Source organism: Semicossyphus pulcher, unplaced genomic scaffold, assembly GCF_022749685.1.
Source record: "Semicossyphus pulcher isolate SPU_LCO1_2020_fin unplaced genomic scaffold, fSemPul1.0.p SCAF_11, whole genome shotgun sequence".
In the NCBI taxonomy this organism is placed as follows: Eukaryota; Metazoa; Chordata; class Actinopteri; order Labriformes; family Labridae; genus Semicossyphus; species Semicossyphus pulcher.
In genome coordinates, this window is record NW_027211615.1 from 12,575,307 (window position 1) to 12,590,675 (window position 15,369).

Consider the following 15,369-nt stretch of genomic DNA (forward strand, 5'->3'; position numbering starts at 1 on the left):
ATTATAAGCCATCAGCACATTAGGTTTCTAACCAAGGAGAAGCTGTGCATTAAGCAGTGTAGTATGTGTGTGCATGAACACACACACACACACACAGTTCATAGCAGGTGAAAACAGCGCTTAGTGTTCCCAACAAAGACAAGAGAGAGGACAAGAGGTTGTTTTTGGTTAACTAAGAACACAGTGTCAAATGAAGCCGTGTGCAAGAGGGCACGGTGACAATGGATTTATTACATGCAAAAAAAAACCCAGCATATTAGGGCATGAACAAAGCCGAGGATGCGCTCACCCAAGCACTGATTTTCCTGTTTCCTCCGGCTTGCGAACAGTGAACGGGCTTGGGTCCACTCCTACCGTCTTGGGCATAAATTCTCTTCATGGACACAAATGACAAGTACATCCATTAGCTGAGATCCTGCAGTACTTTCAAAGCAAAAGCTTATAATGAATGTTTGGTACACGATATATTGGTGGTTTTCATCAACTCAGAAATGTGCGACAAAAACATGTACCTAATTGTAGATTACCATCACGTAAGTTGTTATTTTTCATGTCCCTAAGCAAAATTCTGATTGCATGAACTTGTGTTCACCTTGCAGAGTTGGTCATGGCGATGCAGAAAGTGTCATCAAACGAGGTGAGTTCATAAGGTTTGAAGAATTCGGTGTAGATGTCGATACTCTCCTCAAAGCGGTTCACTCTCTTCACTTTGACCTTCTTCATGGTGTCCTCACAGGGGACTGCATCAACACAGGAGCGCACGAATAGAGCAACAAGCAAAGACAAAAAATATATTGTTAACAAGACATTAATCCAGACACTAAAGAAGTGAGGTGATATTTAGTCGAAACGTTGAATAACATGACCAAAACCAAGGATGGATTAAAAAGTGTTGCCTGTGTAGCTAAAGCCTGGTTAAGATTATTTCTCTATTTCTATTCTATAAATTCGGGCTGTACAAAAATGATTTAAAACACAATAGTAAAGGGCAACGTTGCATTTAGTCCCTTGTTTTTTTATCATCATGAAAATGATTATTTTTTGTTGGTCTCCCATGCACTGTTCTGCACCGAAAGAAGTCAGCTACAAATACACCATTAGCTGTTCTTTGACTTCAATAATCTTGAAGATTTTCATGTAAAAAAAGGTCTGTTAAGACTCTATCTATCGCCGAATGAAGTAACACAGTGGTGATTGAGCCTATGGCACACTGATGAAAGCATTTGCAGTATTACAGACTGGGTGTCTGTGGCGACTTTCGCAAAAAAAAAAAAATCACAAGCGGCGCCCAGTTAGTGACGCGTTTTCCATCAGCCAGCAGTGGTTGGTCAGCCGCAGAGGGTAGGCGGAGCTAAGCGGCTGCTTTTCCGGTCTCTGCAAGTGTTGCGAGTAAACAGTAATCTACTATGGCTGAACAAACACAGAAAAGATCGATGACTACAGATACAACTTCAAAAATAAGTGAAAATCCAAAGAAAAAGAAACAAATTCGAAGCTCAGATGAAGGCAAACAGTCTAAAAAGGAAAGTATGCATTGAGCAACTTGCTGGGTGTGTCTTCTTCCCCCTTAAAAATGCTGGCAATGGCAAATGCAGTATACTTTTATTTCCCTTGGCTACTGTTACCTTAGTCTTGAACCTTTTTTTATAGAATGGATCAATGCATTAACCTGTAGCAGACATGTCCCTGTTACATGTAATTTATAGGCCGATGATATAATGAGGGGGTACCTTCATCATAGGGCACAGGGAGGTAGGACAGGACTCCCTCTGACCACCACAGAGTGTAGCTGGAAACAGAAAAGAGACACAAGTGTGTTAAAAACTTTCCACAGAAGGATGTGCTTTGTGCGGTCGCCCCGTCTCTCCCAGGACTCAGCATAACCTAGATATGAAAAATGACTTGGTTGAACTACCTACTGTACAACTCCTGAATACATCAGCCTTTCATTTAATACAACCAATTTGAGTGAATGCACTGATTATTATTTATGTGTGATGCACTACTAAGGTGACTTTTAAAGGCAGCAGCGCAGTGTGTGGCTTTAGAATTTACTTCAGTTCCCGCCATGATCATTTCTTTGGAATAATGGCTGACCTAGCTTCGCCCATTGTGGCTACATAAACTAGTGGCATGCAGCAGATAACTGGGTCTACTTTATGTAAGCATGTGGACAATGGGGCACAAACAACTTGTATAGGAGTATACTCCCACTCACATGCAGCTAAATGAGCAGAAGAACAGAAAGTGGGCAAAATGTTAGAATGAAACACAAAAGTCAAAAGGAGTATGGGACAAACAACACCACGGCTTGGTCACAAAGCACAAACACACTTCTGTTACACCGTATGACATACATATATGAGAAATAATCCTTTACATTGGTATCATACATGAGTGCTGCATTTATATAAGGTGCAAAGAGAAAAGATTAACACATCTGTTTATCCAGTAAATGAAAGAAGGTCAATGCAGTCAGAATGTGAACAAAGAGTGTTGTAGAAGGAAACGAAAGTGTTTCAGCCCAAGGTTTTTGTCAGTGTTTCACAGACAACTGTGTGACAGCTGTTTTAAACAGTTTATTTTTCTTATTAAAAGTGATATACTTTATTGCGAGTGCTGACGTCTTCATGCTTCCAGTATTATCTTTGGGTTAGCACTGACTGCCTTTGTAGAGTTTTTGAGTTGAGCACGCCAGCTCTGTTTTTGTTCGAGCATCTTATAATCATGACAAAGGTTAAACGGATTTATAAACTAATCATACGCTGGATCTGAGAGTTCTGCATTATAAAGGAAACACATGTAATTAGGCAAAATAAAAACTAAAGAAAAAATCCTTGCAACACATGTAACAGTCAAGAGTCTAGTAATTGTAGTATCGCTGCAGTACTGAATAGTGCCACGAGGTGGCGTCTCCTTTTGTTTTGGTTTTGTGCTGGTGAAGGGTGTCGCACTCAGCGCCCGTGTTGCATGCTCCGACCGAGTGAAGATTCTCAACAAGTTGGTCTAGGTTATGTGTCTACGTTGTACTCATGTATGATTAGTGAAAGTAGCGCCCTGGAGACCTAGCATTGTTTCGTCCATTTTAAGAACAGTAAAATAAAGTGGCGTGTGGAAATCCCCGTTTTGTTTGTCTGTCAACTCTCTGAGCTAACCGGCTATCCCGGGGCTTCTGCTAACTGCTACACGCCGCTAGCCTTCTCCACCTACACCGCCACGTTATACACAACCAGTTTTAGCTGAATGTTGTGTAAAATACAAAAAAAATTACAAAATACAAATGTGATTATCTAATTAGGTCAACATTCTGAATGAGTGATTTAGATGTTATGTATCTTTGACTAGTAATCAGAGAAAAATGCTAATGCTAGGTCAACAGCAAATTATATGTTATAAAGTTAGCTCCGACCAAGTAATCTGATTGGACAAGAGGCATTCAATGAGTGCTGATATAGAGTATAACAGCACTGGGACTTTTCACTCGGTGTATCACTCCTGTAGACACAGAGTGCAGGAGAATGTTTGGGTTGCTTGGCAACAAAAGTCCAGATTCAGTTAAGTTGTGGAACTAGTTGCGATGGAGTAAAAAATAAGAATTTGTTGTTGATTATTACCGTTTATTACCATTTGCCGCTTTTATAACTGTTGTAACAATATTACATGAAAGGTACTGATGTTGTACTGAATATCAGCACGGCTGTGATTATCTGCGGCATGAGGCCGCTACAGCCGAGTCACAGCCGTGATGATATTCAGCCTGGGAAAGTTTCGTAAAGCCTGGAGCTGAAACGTGTTAATTTCCTTCAGCTGCTTTATTTTTTTCATCAAAAGTCAAATACTTTGTGTGCTTTTTTGCGAGTGCTGACGTCTTTATGCCTAAAGAGTAGCATGACCCAGTTACAAGCATGTTCATCACTTTTTGTGTCCCTAGGAATGTGTAGTTTTGGAACTTTCCTTTTTGGTTCAGAGCAACTTTTAGTATTTGGTTTTATTTTCCTAATAAGCTGAATTTTTCTTTTTCTAAATGCTGGAGATGTTTTGATTTCATCTACTGGTGGTTTGTCTACTTGCAGGTCGTCTGCTCTCAGCGCCACTGCATAAACCCTTTTCAGACAGAGTGGCAGCAGTAATGTGGACCTCATATTGGGTGTAAGTCTAAGCCAAGAAGCACAATGTGCCACACACATAATTACACCTCAAGGCCACAGCTGTGTCACCCTGTTCAAAGTAAAGATGAGGTTTGATAGCAACAAATTGGAGCCTTTTAGAAACAGTAGAGCAGGTGCTAATCTTGTGTGAGTGATTTCCAACTGGGCTATTTAATCAACACAAAAACATTCAAAATATTAGGAGCAATTGAAAGAGGTATTGTATGTGTGTGAGGTGTATGTTTTTCATGTCTCAAACTGTCTTTTTAATTCGTATATGTGGAATATTATTGCATTAGTTTATTCAGATGCAAGCATGCTTTTGTAAGTAGGTGTGTAAGTGTGTGTGTGTACCTGCGTCTCTCCTGGGGGAGGGCCATGGTGTTCTTCTGGTGCAGGTAGAAGTCAGTGGGCAGTTCCCACAGGTGCGGCTTGGACTCTGACGGCTGGTAGACTTGGAGAAACAAGTTGATGGCATCCTGTCTGTCAGCATCTGGAGGAGCAAGATGGACACAGTAATGAGAAAAAACAGTGAAACACAAAGGCATAATACACAGTTAAATGTATAATAAGTTGGATTTTCCTAGAAAAATAATATATAGACTTGTACAAATATAATATAAATCATCACTTATGGGCCTCTACACATGTGTGTTGGTGAGTGTGTGTGCAGACCCTTGTGAGACCCTTCCCTCTGCATCTATTCTGTTGTTTTCAGGAGGGGCGCTGTTGTGGGTCCCTGAGCCAATCACAGCGTATAGGTGAGTGTGGGAGTGGTTCAAGTTAGCAACTCGACCCCATTCAGACCAGCAAACATGGTGAAAGAGCGATGCAGAGTTGGCCTTTTTTCTGTTGGACAGGTAGGTGCCTCAAACCGGGTAGGACAAGCTAACCGGCGGTAAGCATGCTAGCGCAACAGTAACTGGCGGTTAGCATGCTAGCGCAAAGGTAACCGGCAGTTTGCATTCTAGCACGACGGTAACCGTGATGCTGTCGGTGTTAGCTCGGCAGGGTGGGCGTGTTCTCATACAAGAGAGTGAGAGTGAGCTTCTGGTGACGAAGAGCCCAGGAGGAGGGGCCCAGCTTGAATGTGTTGTTGACAAAATGCAAGGAAAAATCCTATTTATTGTACCTTTAATATTTAAGAGAGTTGTTGATGAGTCGAGGTTCATACCAATAAAATGAATTGAAACATTTTTTTGTGTAACAAGGTTCTGCTGAGTTAATGTTGCACACAGAGAATGCAAGCTTATTCAAAGTAGGAACGATTAACAAAAATGCAATACAACTATTTTGACACTGATTGCTATCAAAGCAAAAATATCAAACACTCCTTAAAATTTCCAGCTTCTCATTTGTGAGGAGTTACTTTATTTAGCCTCAATGCTGGTTATCTTTTTAGAGGTTAATTTTGTGCTTTAGTCTGTTGATTGGACAAAACGAACTGTAAGAAGACATCAGCTTTGGCTTAAGGAATTTGAAAAGCAGCATTTTTCCCTATTTCCTGTCGATTTATGTATCAAATAATTCATTGATTGAATAAAAAATTAGTCAGTATATCGATCAATTACAAAAAGAAATCCTTGACTGACAACAAATATTATTTCTTAGCAGTCATTTTTCCATTATTGAACCTTTTTCCAGAACTTTCAACTGGATCTTATTGTCTTCATCAGTGGATGGATGTTGCTCAGTTATCATGGAAATGACTCAGCTGTTAGGGTACAGGTAGCTCGCCAAGAGGTTCACTGACTGTACAAAAAATCTGACGACAATAAATGCACCTTGAAAGCCTCTTCCCACTTCAATCAAATACACAGATGTCCCACCCCCTCCTATACAAAATGATAGGATAGGCCTTCCAGCTGGCAATAAAAAGCGGTGGTGCTCTCGGCAACGTCCGAACCAAACTAATCACAGCAATGTTGCAGCATCCTCCATCGACAGGTCAGGTCAGTTATGTACACTACTTGAGCTAAAGTGAGGAGTTCGGTGCTGTTAGCCTGTTAGCCAGATTTATGATGGACAACGAAGGCTGCCACGCCAAGAGAAAGCAGAAATCATACTATTTCCACGGGGAGAGGGAAAGCAAGTTTTTATTCACAAATGTGAAGGACAAGTGTGTGTGCCTCATCTGTGGTACCAACGTTTCAGTCGACAAAAGAATCAACATGGGGCGCCACCAGCAATTACAGAAATGTAATGCAAGTAGCTCTTTGCCACTTTAATTTTTTCACAGTAGCTCTCAGATGAAAAAGGTTGGCGACCCACCAAAACAGCTCTAACCCATCGAGGCATGGACTCCACTAGACCTCTGAAGGTGTGCTAAGGTATCTGGCACAAAGACGTTAGCAGCAGATCCTTCGAGTCCTGTATGTTGTGAGTGGGGGCCTCCATGGATCGGACTTGTTCGTCCAACACATCCCACAGATGCTCGATTTGATTGAGATCTGGGGAATTTGGAGGCCAAGTCAACACCTTGAACTTTCCATGAAATTGGTCTGCAACAATGTTGAGGTAGGAGGTACGTGTCAGAGTAACATCCAGGCGAATGGCAGGACCCAAGGTATCCCAGCAGAACATTGCCCAAAGCATCACACTGCCTCCGCCGGCTTGCATTCTTCCCGTAATGCATCCTGGTGCCATATCTTGCTCAAGTAAGCGACGCACACACACCCAGCCATCCACATGATGTAAAAGAAAACGTGATTCATCAGACCAGTGCACCTTCTTCCATTGCTCCGTGGTCCAGTTCTGATTCTCACGTGCCCATTGTAGGCGCTGTCGGCAGTGGACAGGGGTCAGCATGGGCTCCCTGACCGGTCTGCAGCTACATGAACCCCTATGCAGCAAATATTATAGTTTAGTTATAGTGTTGTGAGCTTAAGCGTCTAAATTGGCCCTCACATACATGAGAATAAATGTGTCAGCCACATGAGGTTTCTCAGCTTGGCATTCTGCCACACAAAAAGTGAACTATATTACCCACAAAACCACCTCTTCATCTATAAGAACTTGGCAGTCCATGAGACACTTCCAGTAAAAACTCTCTGAACCACGGCACTGGAGCATGTTTGTCTAAGGGAGCGTGCTTCGATAATCTCTGAGTGTTTGTGTGTGCAGCATGTGGCACGTGTTTTGCATGATGCCCAGTTCGGTGCCATTTAATCCATCCTCCAACTGTGAGGCCCTGTGTGTGCAGCTCCAACAGTCACGTTAGATAATTACAAACTAATTTGGCTTCTATTACAGTCTGCTAGCAGGCCTTTTCTCTCTGTAATTTTCAGCCTGAGTCTCATTCAATTCATCGTGAGATAAGAGTTATGAACATTATTTACACGTGCAAAACAAAAGTAGATGACGAAAAGCCTCGTCTGACAAGATGTGTTGTAAATGGATGCATTTCAGTAAAGGTTTGTCAACAGGTCTGTTTCGCTTCACCACACTTCCCCCTCCTTTCACAGGTCTCATCAAAACAGTGAGTCAAATATGCACCTACTATTCAAGAGGCTGCAGAGCATATGGCAGTGTGAACTGTATGTTTGTGCGTCCACGGTGTGTTTGTGAGTCAGAGAGAAGCTGGCAGAGAGCTTCGTAGAGATGACAAAAGAATTCATCATTCACTGATGATGGAGGATAATGGTGCGTATCGTCTGGTAAAAATCAGCAAAGTTCATCTTCAAATATCTCTGAAATATTGTAAAAGTGTAAAATAAAAACAATTGTAAAACATATTATGATTAAAAACTCAAGTTTTGTTTTTCAGATTAAAAATATAACGTTATTTCAGACTTGATGTAAAAAAAAAAAAAAGCCCTAATGCATCAGGATAGCCAGATAGCCAGCCATGACTGCATGGATGTCTTGGGCATGAACAACAAAGAATAAGGTCTTAAACTGAGTGCTTGTACGTCTTCGGGAATACAACAAAATAAAATGGTTCCGATCAGATGCAAAGTAATACCAGGTAGGGATGGGAATCTACGTATTGATACGGATACTTATCGACACTACTCTCCATTATTTGGTGCAAAAAATAAAGACATCTTTATAGGTTGTCTGATAATGTGCCTCTGAAAGCGGGGCTGTGACTGGAGTTAAGGGCTGTCACCACTCTACAGTAACATTAACAGTAAATGTAGTAACAGTAACAATCATAAGCAATACAAGAATAGTTTTCTGGCTGTCATGGCAACTCAAAATTCACACTTAGAAGATCTGTCAGCTACAAGCGTACTTAAACCAACTGGACTTTTACAATAAACTTGGCGACAGCTCTGTGACATTCTGCTGCTTTTTCTTCTGTCCTTTCCCGTTGCTTAGCGATGGAGAATGGGTTTAACTTTGATTGATTGTCTGACTTCTGGGGCTGCTGCTTGATTGATGCTGTCTATGGATTAAATTGGAAGCTAGCTAACAACTATGACTGAATAACTACAGGCTTATTTGTAAGCACCGGGCCTTTTAACTGCTTTTTAAGTATGGCTAATCCCATCTGCAGCATTGCCATCAGAGCCCCCTGGACTCTGAGGCTGCACTGAGGCCATACTAGCAGTAACGCTAGCAAAGGTAGCAATGGTAGCAAACACCCATCCCTAATACCAGCTCTGGAAAAAAACATACTGAAACTTTTACAGGCAGGATTTAGTAATACAGTTGGTTATATACCGCCCAAATTCATTTCTATTCTTCTTAATACCTTTGTAGTATCACTGACTGATTAATTACTTATTCATTTGTAATGATAAATTAAAAAAACCTTAAGATGCTACAGCAGCAGCTCCTTCAGTTTATACTAGCTTTGAGCCAAATGCTAATATCAGTATGCTACGTTTACCATGGTCACCATTTCAGTTTAACTTCTTAGCATGCTAACATTTGTGTTACAGGGACTGTCCTTATGAGGCCGATGACAACGTGTTTGAAAGCAGGTGCGCGCTGCGGATGTAGGTGAGGAGAGCGGACGAGCAGCGAAGGAGTAGCCCCGCCTACTCCCCGAACAAAGTATCCAGAGCCATATAAACAGAGAGTCGTGTTAGTGGAGGTCCAATATGCTCCATGATCCGCCATTACGATGTCGCAACTCTCTCTCTACGGCTGTGAAAGTACCGTCACTTAGTCAGTCAGTCAGTCAGTCAGTCACATTCAGACTCGTGTGTTGGGCTGACCCGGCGGTCAGCCAAAAATACAATTAGGAAATAGGAAACCTAAAATTATGGACTTTAACAGAACAATTCAAGGCAGAACACCCATTTGTAAAAGAGAAGTGAAGAGGTCATAAAATGTCATCTTGGATAAATGTATGAATATGGTTTTCTCATGCTGAAAGGTCAAGTTGACAGCTGACACCAACCTTATTTATCCCCCACCTTGTAGAGATTGCAGAGGAACAACTTATACACAGAACAACCTCTTATCCAACGAGTTCAGATCATGAAACCAGGTTGAGTCATAGCATCATTGAGTGTGAAGTTGTTGCAATATTGAGTACTTGTGTGTATGTAATCACTCTGTGTGTGCCCTGCATTATATGGACCTTCTTACCTTGACATGTCAGACAATCTAGTCCTTCACCAGCTCTGCAGCGAACCAATGACCCATTTTTTTTAAATAAAGTGGAGGACAAGAGTCAAAAGCAAAGACAGAGGAGGTGGACTTAGTAGGTCAAGCAGCACTGCTCTATTTCTCCTGATGTAACACACTGTACAAAACCTTCCTCTTCAGTTCTAGGTGTTACAAATGTCACCCTTTGATGTGGAACAGGTACCTGTGTGTTCCTATGACACTCTGGGGTGTCATACAACACTGTTAGAAATCTTTATCAAGTATTTATTAGAACACAAATTCGACTCAGGCACACACAGTCTTCGAGGAGAGATGCTGGAACGGACGGTGCATGCTAAGCTGTACTTGCTAAATTGGATGGGTCCACATTTTGTCATTTTGTATCGTGTTCAGGGTGACCTGCTCTGCTTTCAGCAACTAGTATTTTACAGAAGGAACAATACAGCAGCGATCAGTCACAGGAGTTCACCTGTGAAATTTGATGTGGCTTACCGCGGCAATGCTAACAGTCTGAGTCATGTAGCTTCCTTTTGCAGCTGTTGCGACTTCTTAGCTTTTTGAAAAGTCACAGTGAGGTTGTTCTCTATATCAGCACTCATGGAATGCCTCTTATCCAGTCAGATTACTTGGTTGGAACTAACTAATAAGATATAAAGGGTGTAGGGTGTATTGGCAAATTTGGGTGAGACTAAGAAGGATTTAGGAAAAAAGGGGGGTGGAGAAATTAGTTTCATTAACTGTGGAGTAAAGAGAGTCCCTTTTTAAACAGTTTTTGCATGTGTGTAAGAAAAGCCGGTGCAGGATATGTCCGTGAAACTCACCTGAGAAAGCATTGCTGTAGTAGCGAGACAGTGTCTGCATGATGTCCTTGGAGTGTTGGGTCCAGGGAGCGATCTTGCGGTAGGTCTTGACCCTGTGGACCAGCTGTGAGCCGCCGTACTGCAGCGACAGAGTGTCTCCATGGTCCTCATAGAGCTCCTCAAACAACCTGGGTCACACACACACAAACACACATGAACACACAGCTTAAAAATGCACTTGATGCTAATACTGGCTGTTGTTTTTTGGTTTGCTTTTAATGAGCTTTACCTAACACAATCAGTATCAAACTGGAGTTTGGGCTTGTCAATCATCCCCAGTGCATAAAGCTGATAGGCAAGCGCACACTTCCCCACCATGAACTGGGCGGTGTTGGTCCGATCCAGACAGTCCACACAGTTGGTCCGCAACACACCGGTCTACAACAACATGGACTCATTAAACATACTGACACCAAATCAACAGGATGTTGTGCCACTATGATACTCAGACATAAACCACATGAAAAGGCAATTACTGTAATCACAACATGTATTGACCTCCAAACGACGGTAAACAGACAATTGTAATAGGATCCTTGTACATGCGTTCAAGGTTTCCAGGTGCACTTGTAAAACCACTCTTTATTCAGCTGAATGCATTTACCTAGGTGTGCAGCTATAGCAGTGAATGCTGGAAGCTCTTTTACATAAACATTATTGACAAAAGTTGTTTCCTTGGCATAAAAATTACACTACCATGATTTGATGTGGAGTATTATCACCATTTTTGAACCACTTTATAAACAAAACGTCTCCATTTTTATAAAATACAATGATTTGTTTCCTTTTTCTATGTAAAAAAAAAAGCTGCAACATTTAAGGGGTGCCTTCAGAAACTCTGAAAAGTTACAGGGCAGTTAAACCAAACCTGGTGGCTGCGTTTCCTACCTGCACATGTCCGCTGGCTGTGACGTGTCCACCTAAATCGCCCCACCTGAAAAAAATAACATTAAACTGAACTGACAGGAGAGCATACAAGAGACAGACTAAAGCATTAAGTGCACATCTAATCTTCCACAGGTCTATTTACTCATGTTTTCCTGCTGCAAGAGGTGTTATCACTGTTATGTTGACATTTTCAAGGCTGCACATAATTGACCAGACATATAAAGTACAGAGCAGACATTTTAACACAGTGAGGACCCTTAGGACTACGAGTACAGAGAGATTTATATACAGCAGACTATTTTTTAATACACACAGAAAAAGATCGGTAATGTTTTCAATATAATGTAAAAATACGACATCAGTGTTGTGTTCTGTGTGCAAACCGACGACCAGGACTGAAAAATATATAAATATTGATGCCATATTTATAATAGATCAAATTACCTACCCTGACTCTACGGTGGCCGAGAGGTTTCAAACCAACTCCATATCTGAAATGCTTTGCAAATTCGAAAAACACAAGTGTAAAAGCCGCAACACAAATACAATGCTGGCCAAACATTATATGGCAGAGTAGCCTGCATATAAAAAAAGACATTGAACAATATTGTTTTTGTATTTGTGCTGCAGCTTTTTCCCTTGTGTGTTTTTTGAATTTGCAAAGCGCTTCAGATTTGGAGTTCGTTCGAAACATCTCGGCCACGGTATGACTGGGGTATGAAATATAAAATAAATATCTCGTTACACATTTTAGTTGTTTTTTAGTTAGTTGTTTCACATCTTTTTTGAAATATCCAATTTGCTTTCTTGCAGGGAGCTGAATAAGAAGATTAATATAGTAAACAGAGAGCTACAGATAGTAGCTGGTTAGCCTAGCTTAGCATTTATACTTGAAAGCTCCCAAAACATACAAATATAACACCATTTCAAATCAGAACTTTATACTAGTACACTTTGGTTATTCGTCTGGATTAAACAAGCAACATATAACTTGTTATTAAGTGAACTTCAGTGATGCTGGTAGGAAGATTTGTTACCTTATCATTAAGCCATGCTAACTGTTTTACCCTGCTTCCTAATGTTAAGCTAGGCTAACTGGCAGCTGGCTATAGCATTTTATTTGGCATATAGAGGAATATGAATTGAGCGGTATTATAATCAAACTCTCTGCAAGGTTAATTTTTCAAAAATTGTTTAACTAAATCTTTAACAGGCTGCACGGTGGTGCAGTGGTTAGCGCTGTCACCTCACAGCTAGAAGATTCATGGTTCGAATCCAAGTTTGGGCATAGGGGGCCTTTCTGTGTGGAGCATGCATGTTCCCTCCAGGCACTCCAGCTTCCTCCCACAGTTCAAATACATGCTCGTTAGGTAAATTAGTGGCTCTAAATTGCCTGTAGGTGTGGGTGTGAGTCAGCCCTGTGATCGACTGGCGATGAGTCCAGGGTGTACCCGCCTCTCGCCCAATGATAGCTAGGATTGGCTCGAGCCCCTCGCGACCCTTAACAGGATAAGCGGAATAGATAATGGATGGATATATTTTTAACCAAGTCCCTTAAAATGAAAGCATGATTTATTGTATGTTTTACATCTTTTAGACAGTCGGATGCTGAGCACGGCCCACTTCTGGCTCTGGGTCTCTCAATTCTACCACTCTCACTAATCACTTTCTTTTTAAGGTGCTTTACAAAAAACAGTAACAGACAAAGTGAGAATAATTGTTCAAAGAAAAAATCCAATATTGTTGAAGGGTTTTTTTTTAATGGAAAGTGTATCTCATTGTGGTTTGAACTGAAATACCTGAGTGAGACCAATGAGCGCTTGTAGTTAAAGTGTTTGAGAAAACGCGCAAGGTGGAGAGGAGAGACCAGTATGAAAAGGAAATAAGATTGTTAAAAATCTCCCTGATTAGATCTTTATCATTCCCAAGCTTATTTGTGCATCTGATGAAGATTACCGGCACTATAACTATTACAGTGCATCTACAGTACATAATAGCTTATTAGGGTTTCTGTTTTGTGAGTGCAAGATAGCATTGGGTTATACAGTACAAACGGAGGGTTATAAATACTGGCCATGGTGTGGTCGTTGGGTTATGTAACACTAACGTAATGTTGGGTGAAAGAGATTAAGACACGGCGACGATGGAGGAGCCATGCGTTAAGCACATGGACGGCAATCTACTCAGATCGTTAGCAGGAAACTCTCAGCGACGCGACGGCCATCGGGTATAATTTCCATTAAGAATTCATATCGGGAGAGTTTCAGATTTAAGCAGTGTAGATCAATGTATGATTCTAAATATGTATGAAAAGGAAAAGGGACAATGTAGCCTCCCATACAAAAAGGAAGTGTGATGTGCATATGCAGGAAAGATGCACAGGTTCCTTTCGGCTCCTCTCTCTCATTGTCACTCAGTCAACGAGCGTGCAGCCAAAGTTTATGATTGGCTTCATATGGACGTTTAATGCAATAGTGTAGGTGTTTGTTTCCACACAGCATACAACTAAACAAAGCTTGAAATGTGGTCAAAAAGCGTGTGTTTGTGTGTGCGTGTCAGCTCCTACTGTTTATAAGAGAACCAACAGACACAGCGCAACTCACCTGTCATCTGGTCTGATGGTGTGGCAGTAGAAGTCGGAGCGATTAATGAAGAAACCTGTTCGCTTCACTACGTTCTCTGCTATCATACTCAGACGGTCCAGCACGTTGCACAGCTTACTATTAGAGAGAGAAATAGGAAGATTTGATTAATATTTGCTCAAGAAATCAACCCAACTTTAAAGTGTTTCTGCAGCTGTAGAAACAGTAGCCCTTTTTGCATTGCTGTTCCGCCTCAGTGTTGTAATGAAGCTCCACCTTTACGCCGCCTTCGACATTTTACATTGGACAGAGCAACGTCTCAGGGTGTGTTTCTACAAAGCCTGCAGAAGCAAGACGTGCGCGAGGTGTAAACAAACAGCGCATGCTTCAAACACACACACACACGGTGCTGTTCCGCCTTGCCAGCTCTGCTGTTTACACAGACTCCGTTACGCCTCCGATGCCGGCTCAGAAGTGGATCGACTTCACCCTACCATCCCGCCTCTGTGTGTTTTACATAGAACAGTGTAACAGAGCCGTAATAACCCTGCCTTGAACTGGCAGTGTACAAGGAGCTACGGTTAAGTGGTGACAATATGCGTTATGCTTTTGTAATACGTGCTTATTTACTGTTATGTATTTTTCAAGGCTTAATACAAGAAACACACGGGATATTTGTCCTTACAGACAGCTTTCACACAAAAAGCAAAAGTGAGACATCTCATGGAGCGAGGATATTATTTCCAATTAAGAGAGCAGCTGCATCCATTCATTATATTTACTCCGTTTTCCGAGTTATTTCTGGTTGTTTACTCGAGATCTCGACTTATTCATCACGTTATCACAAGATAACGACGCGGCACCACCATAACGTGAGATGATTATTACTCGTATAGAGTTGTAAAAGCACTAAACGAACATAGAAACATTCTCAACTTTAACATTAGTGTGAGCAATGGCAGCATGGCATGTCCTGGTCTGTACTATCACAATGACCAGCCTGTTGTGTTTTCTTGATCGCCGGGAAATTATCCCGTTATCACGCAAAAAAAAGATTGGTTATCACGAGATAACGGGCCACATTAATCCGTTATAATGGGAAAACCAGCTGTGTTTTTCCGAGATTGCGAGAAAAATAATTTGAGATCTCAAGAAAACGACCAGAAATAACTTATCGCGGGACAATGGAGTAAATAAAATGTATGGATGCATGTCCGCTAAGGGCTTCCGTAGATTTGTCACCAGGTTTTTTAAATTTTATCTGAATTTATTTTTATTTATTTAATATAAAATTTGAATGTGTGCAGTTAAATTTAACTGTAATCC

The 15,369-nt window shown here is 41.3% G+C and overlaps 1 protein-coding gene across 1 annotated transcript in view; it reads right to left on the minus strand.

The window, feature by feature from the left end:
* Window positions 1-15,369, minus strand: part of fig4a (FIG4 phosphoinositide 5-phosphatase a) — a 68,535-nt gene that overhangs the window by 20,933 nt on the left and 32,233 nt on the right. The window contains exons 13-20 of the mRNA XM_069686032.1: window positions 14,065-14,181; window positions 11,462-11,507; window positions 10,803-10,951; window positions 10,535-10,701; window positions 4,503-4,641; window positions 1,731-1,789; window positions 593-740; window positions 290-373 (exon numbers count right to left, since the gene is read on the minus strand). Of these exons, the coding sequence (XP_069542133.1) occupies window positions 290-373; window positions 593-740; window positions 1,731-1,789; window positions 4,503-4,641; window positions 10,535-10,701; window positions 10,803-10,951; window positions 11,462-11,507; window positions 14,065-14,181 (909 nt within the window). The remainder of the gene's footprint in view (window positions 1-289; window positions 374-592; window positions 741-1,730; window positions 1,790-4,502; window positions 4,642-10,534; window positions 10,702-10,802; window positions 10,952-11,461; window positions 11,508-14,064; window positions 14,182-15,369) is intronic.